The 21939-nt window shown below is 55.2% G+C and overlaps 3 protein-coding genes across 3 annotated transcripts in view; 1 reads left to right on the top strand and 2 right to left on the bottom strand.

Moving 5' to 3' along the window:
• Window positions 1–1415: 1415 nt before the first annotated feature.
• On the bottom strand, window positions 1416–3867 carry SOCS3 (suppressor of cytokine signaling 3). Its single transcript, XM_082293987.1, has 2 exons — window positions 3821–3867; window positions 1416–3259 (listed from the first exon to the last, which is right to left on the bottom strand). The coding sequence occupies exon 2, from the start codon at window positions 3190–3192 to the stop codon at window positions 2563–2565; it is 630 nt and encodes a 209-aa protein (XP_082150113.1). The 5' UTR covers window positions 3193–3259; window positions 3821–3867; the 3' UTR covers window positions 1416–2562.
• Window positions 3868–5475: 1608 nt separating this feature from the next.
• PGS1 (phosphatidylglycerophosphate synthase 1) lies at window positions 5476–21930 on the top strand (the record flags this gene model as incomplete). Its single annotated transcript, XM_082294065.1, has 10 exons — window positions 5476–5636; window positions 9279–9468; window positions 9841–9918; window positions 10814–10913; window positions 11555–11744; window positions 12069–12247; window positions 13146–13679; window positions 17012–17160; window positions 19184–19326; window positions 21057–21930. 9 exons carry the CDS (start codon window positions 5476–5478, stop codon window positions 19301–19303), a joined length of 1701 nt encoding a protein of 566 aa, XP_082150191.1. The 3' UTR covers window positions 19304–19326; window positions 21057–21930.
• DNAH17 (dynein axonemal heavy chain 17) overlaps window positions 20952–21939 on the bottom strand; it is a gene marked incomplete at its 5' end in the record, with an annotated part of 32521 nt that continues 31533 nt past the window's right edge. Inside the window, one exon of the mRNA XM_082294210.1 lies at window positions 20952–21238. Coding sequence (XP_082150336.1) covers window positions 20991–21238 — 248 coding nt within the window. The 3' untranslated portion in view covers window positions 20952–20990. The remainder of the gene's footprint in view (window positions 21239–21939) is intronic.

Below are 21939 nucleotides of genomic sequence, written 5' to 3'. Positions count from 1 at the left end.
CTCTGGCTGGGGGGACTTGGACAGGGTCACTGTGGGCAGCCTGGCTGCCGTCCCTGGGGGCAGCTTCCCACTCTGCCCCACCATGGGGTGCTGTGAACCCCTTGCTCTGTTAGGAGGGCTGGGTGTGCTCATAAACCCCCAGGACCCTCTTTTCCCATCCTCTCATTTGCCTCATCCTGCATGGGAGTGGTGATATTCTGCAAGGTGATGCTCCTGCCAGCTGGGGGCTGCTGTGCCTACAGCACTGCTCCCCCCCATCACTGGCACGGGGCTGGGAGTCACCGGTGCTGCTGGGAGCCCTAAAGTCAGGGGTGTGCCTCAGCAGGGCCTGGCGGGCAGCCACCCGTGCGCGTGGACATTCCTTGCATAGCTGTAGCGGGTGCCTGGGCAGGCCACGGCACTTCCTGGCAGCCCGTGTGCCACAGCCCCACATAGCGGCCCCAAAATAGTCACTGGGACTGTGCCATGCCCACAGCCTGGACCGGCACACTCACCATCCCTCTGGTCCGGGCTGATTCCTGAGGAAATTCTTTTCCCAGCAGCCGGGGTTCCCCGGGGTGGGCGGGAGCACTGTGCAGGATGCCGGGCATAATGTCGACAGTGTGGAGATGCAGACTGGGGCATGGGCACAGCACACCTGGGCACAGCCTGCTCCTCACAGCCGGGGGCTCTGGGGGAGTTCTGGGGGGCTGACCCGCTCCTAAAGGATCACCCACATCCCTGGATGCAGCTCTTCAGCAAGGCACCATACTGCACACCAGCCAAATGGAGCTGCAGCTTTATTGCCCATGCCCCCAGCAACAGGGACCAGGCACTTCTGGGGGCAAGGACATCCCCAGGAGAATTGAATCCTCTCCTGTCCCTCGGGCATCTGTGCCTGGCTGGGATTTCGCTTTTGTCTCTGTGCTGTGGGAGTGAGCAGGATCATGGCACCCCTTATCCTGAGCCCTCTACACTCCGAGAGGGAGCTCCTGCAGACCCGTTCCTACCCACGCCTCTCAGTTCCTGCAGCTCCTCACCCTGGCGTGCGCCAAAACAGGTCTGGGGGAAGGCAGGACTCGCTCGGCACTTCACAAACACTGCACTGGGGCTGTGCCACAGGCCAGCCCTGGCCACCAGCTCGGCTCCTCCTGTGCCCAGGGCCATGTCTGCTGTCCCGTGGTTGCGCTATGTGTGCGAGCCGGGAGCAGATCCCATCCTCATGGCTTGGCTGGCAGAGCGACGTCGCAGGGCTCAGACATACCTGAGTGCTGGGGCAGAGTTTACGCACGCCGGGCTGAGTCACCACGGCGGGATCACCCGGCATGGACAGCGGCTCCAGGAAACGGCGCTTACGTGGTGTAAACACATCCCAGCATTGTGCCGGGGCCAAGTGGCCCCAGGGGTGCAAGAGAGAAATCAAATCAGATCTGACGTTTTTCATTAAAAAATAGTGCTCTTTATTATAAATTATGGAAACATTTTCTTTCTGAATATAAATATAAATATGTGCAAAGTTTCATCTGAGTTTGGTTTTGGTTGAATTTTCAAGCATCGTTTTGCTCAGCCCTCAAGGCTGGAGGTGAAGATGGAATCTTTATAAAAGACAGTGATTCATGTTGGCCTGTAAACATCCCTTTGGTTAAAAAAATAAGAATAAAAATTAAAAAAAGCCAGAAAACCCAACCACTTCTCTGGGCAGACGCAGAAAAGCACTCACGAGATGACACGCTCCAGGGGATCATCCTGCTGCGTTCCTGCGGGAATTGGTGCCCTACAGAGCAGCATAGCTGGGGTCTGTGGGAGTGGCTGGGCAGAGGTGGGGTGTGACTCTAGGGAGTAACGGCCCGGGGTCCTCGAGGTGATCCTTGCAGATGCGGTTGTGTGGGACTCAGCAGCATCGGGACGCGACGCTTCCCCTCCAGCTTCACAGCACATCAGCAGGACCGTCATTGTGCAGCATCACCAGTGGATGTGCGCTAACCCAGACCGCGGGGCAGGGACGATATTAAGGCTTAGTCCCCTGGAAAATGGCAACGTGGGGACAAAGGCATTGACCTCTTAGTCTGGGGCTTGGTGTGAAAGGAGCTTCCACCTACAAGGAGGCAGCAAGAGGTACAGTACAGGCGAAAAACACCTTCCCCTTAAAACTGAGGAAAAGCGATCAGGCACTCCTGGACTCCAGTGCTTTCCATTTCTGAGGGTGGAAGGGGCTCTCGCCAGGACACCCCCAGGATGGGGCTGGCAGGGCGCACGTTCCCCCGTGCTGCGGGAACTGTCCTGGCTGCCCAAGCCCACAGGGGCTTTGCCAATGGGTTCACTGTAGTATCCACAGTCTGGTTGGAACCATCTCCTTCCCTTTGGAGAGGAGGTGTCACGCTTGCTTGGGGAGTCCCCTCAGCACCAAGGGTGCTCAGCTATGCTGGCCACAGCCCTGAGCCCGTGGCAGCTTGCCCCAGTTCCCCCTCTCTCCTTCCTGGACGGAGAGGCTTGGCATGCCCTGCCAGCTCCTGTGCCGCTGAGGCATTGTGCCTTGTCCCCTGTTCTTGTGCTTGTAGCATGTGACCATGCTCTGCTGGCCCCTTAGAGAGGGGCATCGTACTGGTCCAGGAACTCCTTGATGGGGGCCGGCAGCTGAGTCATCTTCTCATAGGAGTCCAGGTGCCCGTTGACGGTCTTGCGGCAGAGGTGCTGCAGGGTGGAGACACTAGAGGAGAGCGGGCGGCTCAGCACCAGGGGGATCTTCTCGCCACCTGAGTAGATGTAGTAGGTGCGCTTGGGGTGCAGGGCCCCCCCCGGCTGCTCGGGGACGGCACAGGGTGTGGGCGGCATGTAGTGATGGACCAGCTTGAGCACGCAGTCAAAGCGGGGCACGGGCTGGCTGCTGTGGGGATCACTCTGCAGGGAGAAGCTGCCGCCCTCGCACTGGATGCGCAGGTTCTTGGTGCCCGACTCCGTCTTGACGCTGAGGGTGAAGAAGTGCCTCTGGTCTGAGCTGTCCCTGATGAGGAAGGTGCCAGCCGGCTCAGTGCTCAGCAGCAGGTTGGCCTCGCCACCTGTCACCGTGCTCCAGTAGAAGCCGCTCTCCTGCAGCTTGCGTACGGTGTTCACCACCAGCTGGTACTCGCTCTTGGAGCTGAACGTCTTGAGACGCAGGCTGGTGTCGAGGGGGCGGCTCATCCCGGCGGCGGGGAACTTGCTGTGGGTGACCATGGCGCAGGGAGCCAGCTTCGTGTGCTCTGGATGCTGCTGCCAGCAGCAGCCGCTGCTACACCATCACCTGCGGCAGAGGGAGCGGTGAGCCCCGGCACTCCGGTCCCCGACTCTCCCCGGGAACACCTGCACCCCCGGTCCCTGGCTGTTATCCTCCCGCAGCAACAGCGCTCCCGGTCCCCGGCAATCCCCTTCCCCAGCTCTCATCTCCCAGAAAAACCGGCAGCCCCCCTCCCCAGCTCTCTCTTCCCGGGAACCGGCAGCTCCCATCCCTGGCTCTCCCTTCACAGGGAAGCCGGCAGCCCCTGTTCCCGGCTACTGTCCTCCCGCGGCACCGGCAACCCCCGTTCCCAGCTCTTCCTTCCCGGGAGCACTGGCACACCTGCGGTCTCCCGCTCTCTCCCCTCTCTAGGAGCACCGCTTCTGATGGTCTCCGGCTCTCTCACTCCCGGGGACACATCGTTACCCCAGGCCGCCGGTTATCGCCCCGCTGGGGCACCAACATGCCCGGCGATCCCCTTCCCTGGGCAGCACCGGCATTCCCGATCCTCCGCGACCGCCCCCCCGAAGCTCCCGGCATCCCCGGCTGTCCCCCCTTCCCCTCCGGGACTCCCTCCCGCGGCCGTACCTGGGGCGCGGGAGCCGGTCTTGGCGGCAGAGCGGGGCCGGTGCGCGGCGGCGAAGCTGCCGAAGCGGCCCGGGGCGGCCTCTTATAGCAGGCGCAACGCCCGCCCTCGGGTTCCTGGAACTGCGCGGCTTCTTGTAACGCGGCGGCACCGCCCGCGCCCCGCCCGGCCCGGCCCGGCCCGGCCCCCCGGCGCCTCGCCAGCCCCTGCTCTGCCAGCCCCGGGCCCCCGGCCTGGCCCCACCGGCCCCAGCCCCGGCCCTTCCAGCTCCGGCCCCGGCCCCGACAGCCCTTTCTGGGCAGGGCGGCTGCCCCCGCCCCTCGGCCTGCAGAGAAAGGGAGAGCCCCGGTCCGGCCCCCCCGGGGGCCTTCGCCGTCCCGCGCCTCTGCCGGGGCCCTGATGAGAAGTTTGGGCTCGGCTGATGGGGGGTACACCGGGGGGGGGGCACACTAGGGGAGAAGGGACACTGAGGGGTTACACGGAGCGGGGCTGCCACCGTGCCGTGGGGCAGCAGGTCCCACATTCCGACGTTGCCAGCCCTGATTTCCAGGCCAACGTGCTAGGCTGCCGCCAGCCCCGGCCGCGCCTCCTTGGGGAACCCACAGGGGACCCTCGGTCTGGAGACCACCAGGGGGAATCCGCTTGCGGGGCTGTGCAGGGGCTCCCGGCTCCGCAGCTGCTCGATCTCCGCGCCCGAGCCCCGCTTCGGGCGGCGGTGGCTCCGGGAGCCCCGGGACACTCCGTACAGTTGGTGCTTTGGCCGGTCTGCGGGGCCAGGTGGGCTGGTGGGGAGCCCGGCAGGGCGGAGGCCCGCTGCCCCTGGCAGCTCCCCCGGGGCTCTGCCCTAGGGGCTTCCTCACCCCTCCGCCCCGCCCCGGGCCCGCAGCCAGAGCCCCGGTGGGGACGGTGCCCGGCGGGAGGAGCGGCGCCGGAGCTCCCCTCCCCACCCGTTTGGCAATTGTTTGTTCCGAGCTCGCACACAACCCGAGCTCTGTCCGTGGGTTTATTTTAAACAGTTTAATTTGCCCCGGAGGAGCGGCCACTGCCCGGCAGAGACCAACCCAGTGCGGCAGTTCTGGGAAGCCGCTCCGGCGAACCGGCTGCTCTGAAATGCAAACGAGCCCCGGAGCGCTGCCGGGGCGGGCAGGGGATAGCGGGGGACGGACGGGCTGGGAGCATGACGCGGCTCCGGGGTCTCCCGGCGGGACCGGCTCCCCGTATGGAGACCCGGCGGGGGGACCCGCGGTCCCCGGGCTCCGCCTCGCCCTGTCTGCGGGGCGGCGAACGCCGGTTCCGCCGCGGGCAAGAGCCGTGTAAGTCCCTTCGGAGCCGTTCGGCCGGGCCGGGGCTCGCCCCGGGGGGAGAAGAGAGACCGGGAGGGTAACATCGCCGGGGCGGCGATCTGGCTCCGCGTTAGCCCGTCCCACGTGTGCGGGACCAGGGCAGCCGCGGCCCGGCACCGCCGGACACCGAACCCTTCCTGAGCTCCTCCCGGGCCCTTCCCGGCCGTCCGCCCGCTGCGGACTCCGCGCTCGCAGGCCGGGCGGGACGGCGGGGAACGGCGGACACGCCGCGTGCCCGGGCCGGGGGCCCCGGTAGGCGCGGGTCGGGCTCGGGCGGGGCGGGCAGCGGCGCGGAAGCGGAAGGCGGTGTCGCCATGGCAGCGCGGAAGCGGAAGGCGCGGGCGATGGCGGCGGGCGGCGCGGCGCTGTGGCGGCGGTTCTCGGCCTGGCTGCCGCGGGGCCGCCTCGGCCTGACCGCGCTGCTCGGCCGCCTCTCCGACCGCCTCTCCCGCGGTCGCGACCGCCGCACCCGCAGGTAAGGAGCGGCCGGGCTCCCGCCGGCTCTCCCCGCGGCTGGGAGGCAGCGGGAGCTCTCGGCCGCCCCCGCAGTCGGTGTCGCGTTATCGGGGCACCCCCCGCTCGCCGCTTCCCCTTTCCGGCCTGGCCCAGCCCCTTGGAAAAGCTGCGTAGGGGTAAAGGGGCGGCCCGGTACCCCCAGGCCGGGGTCGGAGGCGGGTTCGGCTCTGCTCCCGCAGCCCCCTTTAGCTCGCCCCACTGTCCGATCGCTCTTAGGGCAACAGCTGAGCGTTATTTCCCCTTCATTTCCTATTTCCTTGTCTCCCACTGTCATCAGGCGCTGGCCGACATCTCTCTTTTCCCAGGGCCAGGCTCCCCTCGGCTGTCACAGGTGCAGCTCAGCCCTCGGGGCGGCACCGGCGGGGTTTGGGTGTTCGGCATAACCCGCTCGGGCCGGGGTGGTCGCGGACGGCGAGATCCCCCCGCGGGCTGGGGCCGGAACAGGTGCCAGTCCCGTCTGTGCCGGGGCTGTGTCCGGCGGAGAGAGATGAGGGGTAGGACATGCTTGCCCGGCGGCAGTGACCCGTGGCTGTCACCGCGGTACTGGAGGAGGTGGATGGTCAGTCTGCTTTGTGTTCTTGTTCACGCCAGGGGAGTTCTTTCCACACTTCTCTTTTGGCCTCATCAGTGTTTTTAGGGCAGATAAATTAGGCCGAGCCCTGGAAAGCAATCACTGAGTTCAAAGCAGCACTGTAGATCCCCCCGTGTGGCGATGTGTGTGTGAGTGAAAGGACAGCACTGTGTCCCGCAGTTTCACTTCACCTCTGGCTCTGCAGATGAGGTTTTACAGTGAATAAGAGTTTCAGCTCCATTGTGAGTTTCTGTACCAAACCTACATTTTAAAAACTAGAACAAACCCCAAAAAACCCCGTTGTTTCTATTTAGGTTCAACTTTTTGTTCTGAGGTAGTTCCTTTTGATTCCGTTTTCTCTTTCTGGTTAACTCAGTGATGTGGAATACATGGAAAGGGCTCCCCCTGAGTCCATTTTCTGTTCCTCTGAAACCTGGTTTGTCACAATGTGGAATTTTGATGATTTCTTCATAATGTTACATGGTTTCTGATAGTTATGTGTGCGTGGTTGCAAGGAGTGGTTGTACTCGAGTGGTCACTGAGCTGATGTCAGTCACTGGTGGGTAGAAGCTGCTGCTCTGGGAGCCAATTGCTGTACCAGTGGCTCTGTAGCTGGAGCAAAACACGGATTTATTTGATAATTCTAAAAGCCATTGTTTCTCAACACTGAATAAGGTATTAAATTCAGAATTTCAGTATGTCACTGTAGACACACTGTAAATTACTTAAGGAGTGAAAAATCTGGAGGATGGAATTAGTGGGGATAAATGGACCTATACAGAATTAATCTGAAGGCTCAAACCAAATAGTACTGGTGCTGCAGGTTCATATTCCAATCAGAGCTGAGATGCTCCAAGCACAACCATCACTGCCCTGCAGCCTTCAGAGCTGCCCTCGGAGCTGCCCCAGGCAGGCAGGTGCAGGGTCACGGGCAGGGAGGCAGGTGCAGTTGGACTCACAATTCCAATAGTCCTTGCCAGAAAATGGCTTCTGGGAATCATGTTTCTGGAAAGTGTCTGCTTGGCCGCTCGTCTGGCTTCTGGAAGTGTAATTGGATTGGCCAATGGGATAATGAGGACGATATTCATCTCTGTTGATTGTTATTGTAAAATACATAAAATTTGCCACTGCTTCCTCCCTGGGAATAATTCCAGAGGATGTTGTTTGTGACCTGCGGGGCTAGGCTAGAGCCTGGCTGTGCCACTGCTCTGTGGGTTGAGCATTTGCTGGGTTTTAAAACCCCATGTTTTTGGATTCAGGGTGAATTCCTGTAGCTCTCTGTGCCGTGCTCCCTTGCACTGATGGAACACTGGGAATCTGCTCTCTGTGTGTGGCCTGTGAGGCTTGAGGTGAGCAAAGGTGTGTGAAGGTTGTGCTCAGGTTCTGTAGAGACTTGTGAGAATGTGCTTGGAAAGTGGTATGTCTTGCGTTTCTGCTCTGCTTTAATTTTTTTGCACTATTTGCGTTGTTTTTAATAGCCTGTGCTGGTGGTTTCTGTCACTTCTGGCTATTCAGACTGAACCCAGTCCACATGATCTGTTACAACCCACCATCCCAGGAATTCCTGCACCGACTGACTCAGATTTTGGTGTTGATGAATAGTCAGTGACAAACTCGTGGATTTTCCAGGAAACTCCACTATGAACTGGTTTCCTTGTAAGGATGTTAGGAAACCTTGTGAAGATCCAGGGTTGTATCATGAACCAGATGAGTGAAATCATCTTCCTGGAATCTGTGGTCATTTGGACTCTGAATTGTGGTAAAAAGCCGAAAGTTCCTTGTAACAAATTCTGGTAAAGGTTGTGATCAAGTTTCTTCTTGGTGTGTGGTGGCCATGGAATCATCAGGATGGGCCACAGGATGGTGGCTGCCTGCTGGCCTGAGGACCTGGTGGTCCTCAGGGTAAGACCAGCCACCCCAGTTCCATCCCAAGGAGCCCGGCTCCCATGAGGGGGGTTTGCAGAATGGAACGGTTCCTGTCGGGTTCAGGGATGCAGTTCAGTCCCTTGCTCATGGATTCCTGGATCTCATGGGAGCTGCTGCTGCTAATTGTGTTGAAATGTGGTTTTGTCATGCAAACAGACTCCTGCGGGAGGGGTCGTTCTATGACTGGATGAATTTGCATGTGTGAAACCTCCGGAGAGGAGAAGTTGCTGCTTGCTTCCTGTCACCCCCTGCGTGATGCTGGCACTAAGCTGGTTTCTTCCCGAAGTGACTTCAGAGAAATTAAACTTGTTCTGAAATTTCTTTTTGAAGAATGAGCTTCCTGATGTTTCCCTCACAGCTTTTGTGAGGTTTGCAGGGGAAGTTGTGACCTTCTCTTGTACTTCTGTGGAATGCCGGTGGCATTGCTAGAGAGGGATGGATCCCTGTTGTGGCTCCTGGCGTATTCCTGCTGGGACATAGTCGCTCCTTTTGTGGGTCATTCTTGGGGTGCAACTGCTCTGCCTTTGCTGGGGCTTGCACTTGGGCACCTTGTGTACTGTTGATCTATTTCTGGATAAGATTGAGGGATGGAGGCATTTTTTGCTTTAAAGCAATGTGATCTTTAAACCTGAAACGGGAGCAACTCTAGCCCAGCTGAGAACAAAGCCTGGCATGAAGGGAGTTTTGGTTGTGTCCAAGCTGATGAGTGTGTGATGGAGATTCAGAAGTGGCTGGTTACAGGTACAGGTGGTACCACCGCAGCACTGCCAGACACCTGAGTGTCCCCACTCTCATTTTCTGCAGCTCCCGGCCTCCTTCCCCTCCCATGTTGTCCTGATGAAGGAGTTGTTTTCCCTCATCTCCATGCCAGCTCAGGGAAGGAGTTGGTGCTGTTCAGATCTGTTCTCCCACCTTTTGCCTGCATTTCTCTGTTCCCACATTTGTTTTTGGTGATACAGATCAGATTATGGAAAGGGAAGGGCATTCTTGCCATTGTGGATCCATGCCATGTATTGGCCCTGGTTGCAGCTCTGCCTTTACCTGCTTGGAGGCTTTCTGGGAAGCAAAGGTTTCACTATAGTTTCTCAATCTTTCTTTGCACAGATCATCATGGCTGCTTCTGGCCCCACTGCTCACCCCTCCTATTCCAGTGATCACAGCCCCACCGTGTTCGCTCTGTCCAGAAGGAGCGCACAGGTTCCAGTGGATCAGGAATCTGGTCCCAGAGTTTGGGATCTCCAGCTCGCATGTCAAGGTGCTTTCATCCCCAGCGGAATTCTATGAACTCCTGAAGGTAAGGCGTGGGCTCCAAGTTGTGAGAATGATTTTGATACAATCCCAGTTTTGCAGCTGCTGCCTGGTAACTGCTCTCGCATGGAATAGGTTTAGCTGCAGGGAATGAGTTCCTCAGTTTCCCAGAAAGCACTAGTTTCTTCCTTGAATTTTAGATGCAGCAATGGTGCTGCTGTGGCTCCACAGAGCCCTGTATGTTTTATGTCGTCACTATCCATGTTTTACCCTTTCCTCCCTCAAGGCCAGGGAGCCAGTGCAGAGATGTGGCTGAAGGCGTCCTCCCCAGGGAGTGCAGCACCACCATGTCTGGGCTGATGGCTCCTCAGGGCCAGACACCCTGTGTGAAATTGAGCTTGTTTATTGCTACTCCCAGGTGCAGATCAAAGCAGCCAAGCAGCGGGTGGTGATGGCCTCATTGTACCTTGGAACAGGACTCCTTGAGCAGGAGCTGGTGAGTGTTGGAAGGGTTTGGGAAGGCCAGGAAGGGAATGCAGGGGAGGGATGTGGAAGGGAGGCACGTGGCGCTTCTGGTTTAGGTCTGGTATGGAGCCAAGGAACTGCTGCACTTCTTCAGGGAATGGTTAGCCTGGGCCTCTCAGAAGGGACTGGCCTGGTGTTCATAGTGCTCAGGGGGGCTTTGTAAAACTCAGGTCACGGAAATTTGTTTTTCCCTGGCATTTTTCTTGAGCGGGATTTGAGCTATAGGTGTGTAGTGCTGTGTGTGGTGCTCCAGGTGCAGGAAACAGATGAAGGATTGATTTTCTGCATTTGAGACCGAGGTCAACTTTGCTTCATGATATTTGCCTTTTTTTGTTCTTTCCTCTGGAAACAAAAGCATTTTTGCCCAAGGGCTTTAGGGAGAAGCCTGGCCTTGGCCAGGTTCTGGTGTTAGGAAGCAAATGCCCTGGCAGGGTAAAGGTAGACGGAGCCTGCACAGGACTTGTGCCCAACTTTGTCTGGGCTTGCACACAGGATTTGAATTTGTATGTGACAAACAACCTTGTCGTTAAAGAATAAAACTGCAGTGAATTCCTACCAAAGTTAGTCTTTGGTGATGGGAGTCTGTTATTTGGGAATGATATTGGGACTTTTTCTGCTAACTTTAATTGTTTTTGGGAGGCCTGAAGAATGTGGATATGTAAAACTGAGGCCCTTTGATCTGTGGCTTTAGGCTGACAGAGGCTGCCAGGCTGGCAGATGCAAAGGCTGAACTGGCTGTGCTTGGCACAAGGAGGAAGGACTCGCACCAGGGCGTGGGAGCTGTCTTGGCCATGGTCTCCTGCGGCTGAGCACTTCCCTTGGAAAGTGTATTTGCTTTTGTAATGAAGAGAGAACTCTCTCTGCAGGTGGATTGCTTAGAAGAAACACTGGAGAAATCACTGCAAGCAAAAGGCTCACCCGACCTCAGAGTTTCCATTCTCCTTGACTACACCAGGGGTTCCCGGGGTAGGAATTGCCACTTTTTGCTTTTGTCAGAGCCTGATTTTACTGTTAGGCTAGAGAGACAGTTCTTTTCAGAATAGGTGTCTTGGCCAATTGGATCTACTTGCTTAAAGTATGCATGTTTCAGTATTCAGCCTTTTATATTCCAGAGCTGCATATTCCCAGAAAATCTTCAAGCTGAGCAGCTTTTCTTCCAAAATTAGGGAGTAGGAGCAAGAAGGGCCAAGCTGCTCTGTGCAACTTGTGCAGTCTTGCTTGGTTCATTTGTTAGTGCATTTGCCCTTACCCGTCATGCTCGCTTACATTTTCGTTTTGAAAGGAAAATGGGAATTGTTGGAAGCAGCAGCACACTAAATCAGGAACATGTGATCATCTGCAGTGACTCTTGTAGACATGTTACTGGTGCTGGTGAGGCTTGGTTAAGAAGCTTGAAAAGTGTCAGACCTGCCCTGTGACTGATTCTGGATGTCAGTTTCAGTACTGACATAGTGCAAATGAAAGTGATTTAAAAAACAAAGAGAAAAGGGAAAACATGTGAAGTGCCAGTGGATGGGATGGGTGCTCACCCTGTAACCGGCTGAAGACCTGTGTCATGCTGTGTCCTGTCTGTGGGATCTTTGTGTGAAACTCCTTTTCTGTCCCAGGCAGGAAGAATTCTCGGACAATGCTGATCCCGTTGCTGCAGCGATTTCCCGAGCAAGTCCGTGTGTCCCTCTTCCACACCCCAAACCTGCGTGGACTTCTCCGGCTCCTGATTCCAGAGCGTTTCAATGAAACCATTGGGCTGCAGCACATCAAGGTCTATCTCTTTGATGACAATGTGATCCTGAGTGGGTGAGTCTGCTGCATCCAGCCTTGGTGCGGATCGTTTCGCTGGGGTTTAGGCTGGGTGTCTGTGCTGCCAGAGTTGTCTGAACATGCAGACTCCATCATGATCCGATCAATGCTCTTCTAAGGCGGGAGAACAACCACAGCTCTTCCACATGAGGTTCTCAGATGAGAGAGTCTTTCTTAAAGGGAAAAATCTTTTGAGGTTGCAAAGGAAAGGGCCAATTTGTGCTTTGGTGCAGCTATCCCAGAGTGTGGCCTGTAGCCTGGGCTGAGAGGTTGAGAATCTTGTGCCCATGCTCTGAACCCGGCTCTTCCCCTTCTCTTCAGTGCAAACCTGAGTGATCTGTACTTCACCAATCGTCAGGACCGCTATGTGTTGCTGCGGGACTCCCCTGAGATCGCAGACTTCTTCACGGAGCTCGTGGACGCGATTGGAGATGTGTCCCTGCAGTTACAGCAGGATGATACCGTCCAGATGATGGAGGGAATGGTGCACCCGTACCAAGGTAGGAGGGAGCTGTCTCACCTGGTTGGGTGATGGGATCCAGAGGAGACGAGTGACAGCCAGGGTTTAAGGATGACTTGGACTCCATCCATTTGGGAAATGCTGGGTGTCTGACCATTCTTCACACAGGGAGTGTCCTGTTTTATGCCATCCAGTATTAAAATCAAGATTACTTGAGTTTCAGGACTGGGTCTGTTGTAGTTTTCCCAGCACAATGGCTGTCACAGGCTAATCTGGCAGGGTGTGCAGAGGCTGGAAGTAACTGCAACCGTCTTAGTGCTGCCTCGTAAATGTGCTGCTTTTGGCCTTAAACAAGAACTTCATTCCTTAGAGAAGTTTTTCTGATATTAGCAGCTGCAATTCCAGGTGTTCTGGGCGTGCACGTTCTGAAGGGTTCATGAATGTGCTGCTATTGTTGGCAGTGAATCTCTTGTAGTAGAGTTTGTTCTGGGAATCAAATGGGAATTGGTTCAGGAAGACTGGGAACAAGCGTAAAAGTGGGCAGAGAAGGGCAGTGATGTGCCAGGCTGATTGCGTCATCAGTTTCTGTCCTGGCCTTGCACTGCTGGGTGATGTAAGTTCAGGCTGGGGGTGGGAGTTTATTTGTGTGTTCCAGCTCATTCTTGGTCGTCAGTGTAGCCTTGCCCTTGTCCTTTCCCTTCTCAGAGGATTTTTCTGGCTGCTGCCAGTTGCTGAGCATTTGTCTTCTGTAATGTAGCTCTGCCCACCTTGAAACGGCTGGTTTGGGCCTTAAGACAGAAGAGTTATGTGCACTCTGTGTTGGCTCCTATTTGCTGCTGTATCCGTGTCCTGTCAGTAGTTTTTCCTGGTGTGTAGTAGATGACACATAGCTCTGTGCCTGGAGGTCTCAGACACCATCTCTCTGATTTTTCCTGCAGGAGACAAAGTGGCTTACTGCGAGATTGCCAACCGGAGGGTCATGGAGGTCATCAACTCTGCCCGGACACGGCAGGAGCTCCTTCATGCAAAGACTTTCCACAGCAGCCAGGCAGGCAGCTCCCTGATATCCCAGCAAGGCTCTCAAGCATCTGGGAGTCTGAAACCAGAACCTGACACCTGGATCTATCCCTTAATCCAAATGAAACCTTTTGGGATTCAAATAGATGAGATGGTCACAGAGACGCTGCTGACCGAGGCGGAGCGGGATGCCAGGATATACCTCACCACTGGCTACTTCAACCTGACACAGGCCTACATGGACCTCATCCTGGGCACAAGGGCTGAGTACCGGATCCTCCTGGCCTCGCCAGAGGTCAATGGGTTTTTTGGTGCCAAAGGGGTGGCAGGTGCCATCCCTGCTGCCTACGTTTACATTGAACATCAGTTTTACAGCGAGGTCTGCTGCCTGCAGCAGCAGGAGAGGGTGCAGCTGCAGGAGTACTCCCGCGCCGGGTGGACGTTCCACGCCAAAGGTAAGATGCCCTTATCGCAAGGGGGCTTGTTCAGAGGTGCGCGAGAGTTGCGTGTTTGGATTGCGAAAGGAGTGAGGGGCTGGCTGGGTGCCAGTCTGGGCTTAACCTTCAAAACTCCTCCAAAGTTCAAACAACTTACTTGTGTAAACTTGGAGGGTTTGGATCGCTTGGGGGATGCCTTGCCTTTGGATTTCTGGTTTGATACAGTCACAGGGATGATGTAAGAGCTGTCCCTATGGTGGCACTGAAGCACTGCCTGGATGGGAAACGTGATGTGAAGGGAGGGAAGCATCTGGATGTGTTTATGATGCAGTCAGTGCCGTGGTGCAGTTTCTTGCATCCCTTGGGCTGGTTTCAGCAGTCAGAAGTGCCGACTCCGTTGGGGACCCGGAGCGGTATCTGGGGCAGGTGCTGGAGGGGAGCTGCTCCCAGGGCCTTCCCAGCAGCAGGTCTGCGTGGGACGATGTGAGTGTTGGGGGATTTGCACCAGCTCACAGCACACAGGGGGTGCAGTGCATGAGCATGTGCTTATGGGAGTCAGGGCAGCCAGAGGGCAAGGGGCTGAGCAAGGAATATGGACTAATACGCAGCGAGTTAATGAACGCTGCCCTCAAGGTCTTCTCTGGGACACCCTGGATTCCTGCTGAGTACACTATGCCCAGCTCTCACAAGCTCAGTAGGGTGCTCCAGCTGGAGCATTTGGGCTGTGATTGGAACACTGGGGCTCCAGCCATTCCTGTTTTGAAGAGAGCTGTTAGTGGGAATGGCTCCATCTCCCTGCTTCTCGCAGGGGTGCTCAGAGGGAGGCTCAGAGGTGGTGGGGAGGGAAAGCTGCAGAGTCGACCTTCTCTTGACTCTTGAAAATTCCTGGGTGCTACTGGCTGCTTCTGTGTTGAAATAACAAACAGATCTCAGGGTGTCATGCCCCTCCCCAGCAGGATTGGGAATGCAGGGAAAACCCTTATCTCATGCAGGTCACCACAAGAGAGGTCCCTGCCTGCCTGCCTGGGATGTCCTGTGTCTTGAGCGACCTGTGGTTCCCAGGTTCTGCCTTTGTTGGACACTGCTAAGTCCCAGGGGGATGTGGTTTGGCGTAAGTTGAGCCCAGAAACAAGGGCTGCTTTTCCCAGCTACCGAAGTGCACTCGGTCCTCTTTGGGCCAGCCGGGCCTCGTGGGACAGCGCTTTGGGCTCTCTACTGTGGGGTGTTCACTTGGAGAGGGATGCAGGGCTGGGAGTTCAGCCGCTCCCTTGCCTAGCAGGAGGGACAGTTGGAGACATTTGCTGCCTTGTTTCCACTCCCCTTCAGAGTGCTGGGAGGATCAGCGTGCAGCTCCTCCTCTGGCGTGCTCTGCCCTTGGCACATGTTGGATTCACCTCGTTTCCTTCTGCAGGAGTCACGTGGTGTGGCAGAGAGGACAAGGACAGAAGAGGGAAGGGAGGAAGCCTTGGAGATGTGAAGGGCATGTGCACAAGGGGCACATGGAGCCTAGCTCCTGACTAAGGACACGGGATCCCCAGCAGCAAATAGTGCCTGTTGGTGCTTCCTCTCTGGGCTGCGACATGAGACGCCCTTTAGTCTCCCATGGCATCTCGCTGACATACCCCAAACACTGTGGCTGTGCTGCATGCCCCCCTCCACTCCCCGTAAAATGTTCGTATCTGCATGCACAGTGTCCAGTGGTGTTCCCAGGGTTGTCTCTCCTGGGTGCATTCAGCACCATGCAGGTATAGCAGAGCACTGCACAGATGGGATGCACGTGTGAGCAGGACTGCCAGCAGCTGTCCTGCTGTGACATCCCAAAGCCTACCTGCCGCTTTCCTGGGTGTGGTGTTGAGGGTGACATGGGTACATCCCTTGGGATCAGAGTGCCTTCCAAGCAGGTTCCTGTGGCAGGGAGCTGGGCAGGTAGGTGGCTGTGTGCTGCGAGATAAACCCTGTTACTGCTATTGACTGGTGCTGGGAAACTGCGCTTCCCCTTGCTGGAAAGGTGAGTCACTGTTTGAGCAGATCCTGCCAGATGGCTGTGAAACCAGAGACCTGTAAAGGCTGTGGGACTGCCACAGGACACTTGAGAAGGCGAGGAACTTGTTCGTCATGGCTGCTGCTTGGGCAGAGGTCCAGCCTTTGGCTGGTCAGGCACCAGACAACCCCTGGCAGGGTTCTGTTTGGTGGCAGAACGTGCCAAAACTCTGTGCCATGTGGGTGCTTTCCTGTGGCTCCCAGAGCCCGTGGTGGGCTGTTCAGCCCCTCTGTGGTGGGGTGAGCCCGCGGGGGCTGGAGGTGCCGTGGCTTTAGGGCAGTGCCAGCTCTGTGAGTGTGTGCTGTGGGGGCGGGGAGGAGGTTACAGGAACTGGCAGTGAATCGGCAGCATCTTACTCAAGGCATTCTTGGAACTGCTCTGGGGCTGAATTAGGAAACCTGCTGCTATTTTAAGGCCGAGGTGGTTTTTATGCTACGGGTTCTTTGTTGCAGTCTGTATGTGACCAGCCACGGGGATAAGCCTCTACCAGGGACTCACCCAGGGCTGTGCTGAGGAGAGCAAAGGCTTTCTGGCTCCATTTGTGCAGAGTGGCCGTGCAGCCTCTCCTTGGCAGCAGTCCTGACTCTCCTGTGGCTGTTCCTTCTTGCCCTGCTGCAGTGGTGTGCTTGAGAATAATGTGATATTTTCATCTTTCCCTTGAAAACCTGTCCTGGGCTCTGTCCCGCCTGCTCTCTGTGCTGGCAGAGCTGTGGGAGCTGTGCTGGTGAGTGGCGGCGGGGGCCAGGTGCCCTGGCAAGAGTCTGATCTCATCCCTGGTGGCTCCTCTGGAAGTGAGGGAGTGAAATAATTTGCACTTCTCTTCTGCGTCTCTTCTCAGTGGCATGTGAATTCACCTGCCAGAGCTGGGAGATGCCTCTTCATGTCCCGGGATGGGGGTTGGTCACTGGCCCTGGGACAGGCTGGACAGACCTAGCCTGTCTGCCTGGGGCTTTGGGGCTGGTTTCTTCACTGAAAACCTGTTTGCCTTCTCTCAGCATTTCTGAACTCACTGTGGTGCAAAACAGCCTCTAATGCAGTGGCAGGGACTAGCTCTGGGTTGTTGTGGGGCGCACTGGGGGTGCTGCACTCCCAGTCAGAATGCCTGGATCTGGGCTGTGCCAGGGCACCCCGCGCGCAGCGTCGCAGCCCTGTAGGCCCTGGTGGGCTGCTCTCTGCTCTCGAGGTCCTGCACAGAATCTGTAATCCACCTTTAGTGCATTTAATTCACTCTGAGTGAAGGGACCGTGTGAGCCCACCCTGGCTGTTCCCTCAGCTGTCACACTGCCTCTCTTCCTCATTTTTCCTGCAGGCCTCTGGCTGTACCTGGCAGGGAGTGATCTGCCCTGCCTGACCCTGATTGGCTCTCCAAATTTTGGATATCGATCAGTTCATCGTGACTTGGAAGCTCAGGTTGCAATAGTGACAGAAAATAAAGCCTTGCAGCAGCAGCTCCATCAGGTAAGCGACAGATTCTGGGGATGCAGTGGGGATGTTGTACTTCTGGGTCACACAGGGAATGCTGATGACGCAGTGGCAATAAAAACCTCCAGCTACAATAACTCAAAAGCTGCTGGAGCATGGGGAGTCCTGAGGAGCTGTCAGTGAAGTGACTATTGATGAGCTGCCTGCTGCAAGTACCCAGTGCTGGGAAATGAGGCCCTAACGGGAAGGAATGCGTGTCCCCAGTGACCTCGGGTACTGGGAGTGCTCAGGGCTGGATGCGCAGAGAGCGTTTGGAGGATCTGCTGGCTCCTCTGCTCACCAGCCACGCTGCACCTCTGAGCCTTAACCCCAACATTTGGGCATTGCCCAGGGTGTGATAGGTTCTGGGGTAAGGAGGCCGGGCCCTTGGAATGTCTGAGCTTGGACTGGAAGAGGGTTTCTGGACTGGCTGGGTTGCCCGTGAGGTTCTGTGACAAAATTCTTATCTTGAATAATAATATAACATGGTATAATCTTGACACAAACGTTTTTAAGTGACTTGATATTCAAAGTCCCAGGGTTTTTTTGTGCTGTTTTTGTTTTAATTAGGCAGCTTGGAATGCTCAGCACTTCTGCTGCTGCTCTGAATCCTGCCTGGTTCTCCAGCTGTCTTGACTGAATCTTCTGCTGGAACTGAGCGTCCCAAGTCATTTCTCCTACAGTGTTCTGTTTCAAAGCAGATCAGTTTGGTGCCTCTGTGGGACTTGGAGACCTCAGAAATGCACTGTGTGAGGCAGGTGCTGGCAGAGTTGTCTGCAAGATCAATGGGAATTGCCCTCTTGCATCAGGGCTCTTCTCTGGGATGAGTCAGAGTGTATCTAATCAAAACCAATTCTATTACTGGAAGAGTTGCTTGAGTATTTCAATTCATATCTTGCCTCTGCTTGTTTCTAATGGAAGGGGAAAATCAATGGAAATGTGACACAAAGGAATTTTCTCACACAGGGCTACAGTGATCTCATTCAAAGGGCTTTAAACCATTCCCGATTGCTGGAAGCTGATTCTGAGATGGACTGGGTGTTTACTTTCTGTGGTCTTTTTTAGAAGACTTAATCCGTTCCTGGGATGCTGCCATGAAATCACTTTGCCTGTGTAATGTTCAGTTCCATTTTAAAAATGTGTGCTGAGATTTGGGAAGAAATGTGAGTGGTCTGTGTGTCTTTGGGTGCTTCTCTGAATGAACTGAGATTGATTCAGGGAACTGGCCTTGCCTCCAGCACTCGGACCTCAGCATATTGGATGGTCGTGGAGCAGAATCCTCACAGCAGGGCTGACGATAGCTCTTGGAGTGAATTGGCAGATGAATGTCTTGCTTCTGTTGTTGGTTCAGCTTTTTGGTGTTACTTTCCAGTACTTGTTTCCTGCTTCCCTGTTCCACCCTGAATTTAAATAGTGCAGAGTATTTTCTGCTGTTTGTGACAGCTTCAATTATAAAAAAAGATGATGAACGAACTTCTAGGAGCTGTTCTGCTCCTTGTTTGCCTGCAGATCCTGAAATCTGACTGTCTGTGCTAAAAACTCCGCTTACCTGTAACCAAAGCATTGCTCTCACGTGCTGTGAGCGTGTTATCAGCAGGGTGGTTCATTTCCTCCCTCAGCAGTTGGGTGCATGCTGTGGGGGCCTGAGTGTTTCTGGTAATTTAGCTGAGATCACGACTGCACATTCATCTGCAAACGCGGCGCCTGAGCTGTGTCTAGAAAGAGCCGTGTGAGCCAGTCCCAGGAGGGTTGGGTGAGGTTTCCTTTTCTGGCAGTTACAGCCTGGAGTTGAGGAGTTTTCTGAAACTGAAGCTCAACTCTTGCAACTGTGGGGCACAAAAAGGCAAAACCCTCTACCCTTGTTCTCTGTATAGTTTAAATTGCAAATTCTTGAGGAGAAATGATGCATACTTGTGGCAAGATCCCTGGTCAGCTTTATCCGAGAATTTGCTTCTCTGAAAGACCATTATATAATTTGACACTTGGGATTTACGGAGATGATGTTTCTTTCCCTGTTCAGGAGCAAGAGCAGCTTTACCTCTGCTCAGGAGTGGTCTCAACATCAACGTTTGAGCAGCCAAATCGTTATGTGAAGCTGTGGGTGAAGCTGGTGACACCTCTGATCAAGAATTTCTTTTGAAAGAAGAAAATTTGCTGCTTTGGGTGAGTTTGCTGCCTTATGGGGAATTATATTGAAGTGACTGCAGTGACTAGCTGCAGTGCTCTGTCATGAAAGAAAGACGATGGACATGCAGATGATGTGGGGAAAACCAGGCACTTCTCAGTTCCTCTGGGGTACTGGCTGCCATGGACTGGGATCAGTGCTCAGGTCCAGACTGGGTTTCATCTACTAGAATTTCTGGAAGGGCCACTGACAAAGAACCCGTACAGGGGTATTTTCCATGCATGGAAATAAAAATCCCATTTCTGAAATGTCCCTTTCAGAGTTTTGTAGAGAGAGACTGTGTTTGTGTTATCTTGACCAGCCAATAGAAAGCATTGCTGGAATACTTAAGATGTTTTGTTTTTGTATCCAGTCAGGGCTTTGCTTTGTCTCTGTAGTTAACACGGGCAGTTGGTTTTGCTTTTCTGTTTTGTGGTGTCCTGGGTTTCCTGGCTGTTCAACTGCCCCATGACTCGAGCCCTTGTGAGCTTCAGGGCATCGCTCTGGCCTGTTCCTGTGCCGTGCACAGTCTGTGCAGTTGGCATCACTGTTCGTGTGCCCAGGATGCTGCGTGTTCCCATATCCCTTTTACTTACCGAACTCTGGCCTCCCCCTCAGCAGGGTGTGCCTGGTTCCTTCACATTCAGATATGTTACAAGTGTCTTTCATGAGTTGTGGAGGTGCAGGAGAAGACTTTTAGTGCTGATGCGGGTTTGGGATGGAAGTGGGAGGCTTGAACCATAACATTCTGCAAAGAAGGTAGTTGGAAGCCAGGTAAAAATGTGTGGGAGTGCAGGGTGGGGCTGCCCTGTGTCACTGGTGGGGTTTCTGATCTGGCAGTGCCACAAACAGGATTTCTGGCACCTGAAAAAAGTTGTCGGTAAGCCTGAAACTCAGTCGTAACTGATTATAAATACTGCTGCTCTATAAAGAAATGAGTTGGTCTCTGTGCCTGCCCTTGGGTCTCGTCTGACTGTGAGCTGTGAGGGAAGTTTCATGTAACTGTACTTTAGAAGTAATTGTGTAAATATTTCACAGGGTGGGATTTTGGTGAATTGTTTTATGCCAAAGGGACCAGCCTTGGCAAATCTACTCACCTTAATGTGTGTTACTGCTGATACAAATTATTTGTTGTGAAGAGAGGGCTGAGTAGGTTCCGTACCCTAGAAACAGAAATAACATACTTCAGAGAGGAAACTATTTGCAGCTGGACCTTCTCTGGGCGGTGCAGGTTGGGTGTGGGTGAACTGGACCACACCTGCACTTTTCTTTGCCCATCTGCTGCAGCCAGACACTCCATGCTCCGTGCAGGAGCGTGGGGAGTTTCTGCTCAGTTCACACTGAGCCATCACACAAAGAGCTGTGGGAAGATGGAGAGCCAGGAGAGGGAAAGGAGTCAGGCACTTGTGTGCAGTTGTTCTGTCTGGCTTCCCACGGTGGTCTGGCTCCCCACCAGCACCACGTCAGAAACCGCCAGTGGAAAACCAGTATCCGCCCTGAGAACCCTGTGTGCTGTGAGAGCAGGCTCCACAGGGCAGCGCTTCCAGCACTGGTTTTATTGATACTTTGCTAAAATGGTTCTGGTACAATCAAACAGACTGAGTTACACAACTTGGAGGTTTTTACAAGTAAAAGTATTGCTGTTTTCCATTGTCATTGAAGTCTAGGCCTCTAGGAGCAGAGCCACACCAGCCAGGACCCACTTGGCAGCTTTTTCTTTTGTCTTCAGGTTGAAGGTCCAGACGTAGGTGGGCCCTCGCGTCCGTGTCTTATAGACGGGACATTCGTAGATGTTGCTGGTGTCCATGCGGTCCACGGGGATGGCTCTGAGCAGGATGACCGGCATCGCAGGCGTCAGCTCCTTCATCCGCGCCTCGGCGATCGACCCCGAGGGGACGTCCCAGCGCGCACCTGCAACGTGACAGCGCCCTCAGGGCACCCTGACACCTTCCCCGGGGCTTCTCGCTGGAGGGGCTTTGTGCAGAACTACTGATGGGTGGGAGCTCAAAGGTTAAGGTTGGGTAGAGTGGCTCAGCAGTGGTTAGGTCTGACATGTTCTCATCTCACTGTGACCCAGGACTGCATTTGCCTTACTGTGTGTGGGATGTCTGAATAAATTCTGTCCCCACCCCTCCCTTCAGCATGGCTTTACATGGGAATTACAGAGTTTAGGGTAACTGGCCGTGGTGGCATCTATCACATGTTGTCCCATGTGCTCTCTGCTTTTGTCCAAGTGGACCCCTCAGCTGCTCTGCTGAACTGCCTCCTTCCCTCTCATTAGCAGTAATTACTATGGCTTTGAGTTTCTCAATTTGTCTTACTCGAGCATCAAAGGAGAATGTGACATACGTAATCACTAGAGCCCTGTAGCTCCGGGAGCCCTGGGGCTTGTGAGCTGGAGCCTGAATTGCTAAACACGAGTGTCTGGTTTGGAAAGGCTGCCTGGTCCGGGCAGTGCTGCCCTCAGCTGGCGGCCGAGCCTGGAGCCAGGTGGGGCCCGGGCTCCCTGCTCTGAGCTGCCTCCAGCGCGGGGCAGAGCAGACCGGCCAGTGAGTGCCGGCACTGCTCGGCTGCACGAGGGAGAAGGGCTGAGCTAGGCCTGCTGCGTGTCT

The sequence above is a fragment of the Coloeus monedula genome, assembly GCF_965178545.1.
Source record: "Coloeus monedula genome assembly, chromosome: 19".
In the NCBI taxonomy this organism is placed as follows: domain Eukaryota; kingdom Metazoa; phylum Chordata; class Aves; order Passeriformes; family Corvidae; genus Coloeus; species Coloeus monedula.
Note: the sequence above shows the minus strand (reverse complement) of the source record. Positions and strands in the feature narration are given on the sequence as shown.

What these genes read in the sequence shown, in the direction of transcription:
- SOCS3 (XM_082293987.1), bottom strand. Translation starts at nt 3,192, where the DNA reads ATGGTCACCCACAGCAAGTTCCCCGCCGCCGGGATGAGCCGCCCCCTC.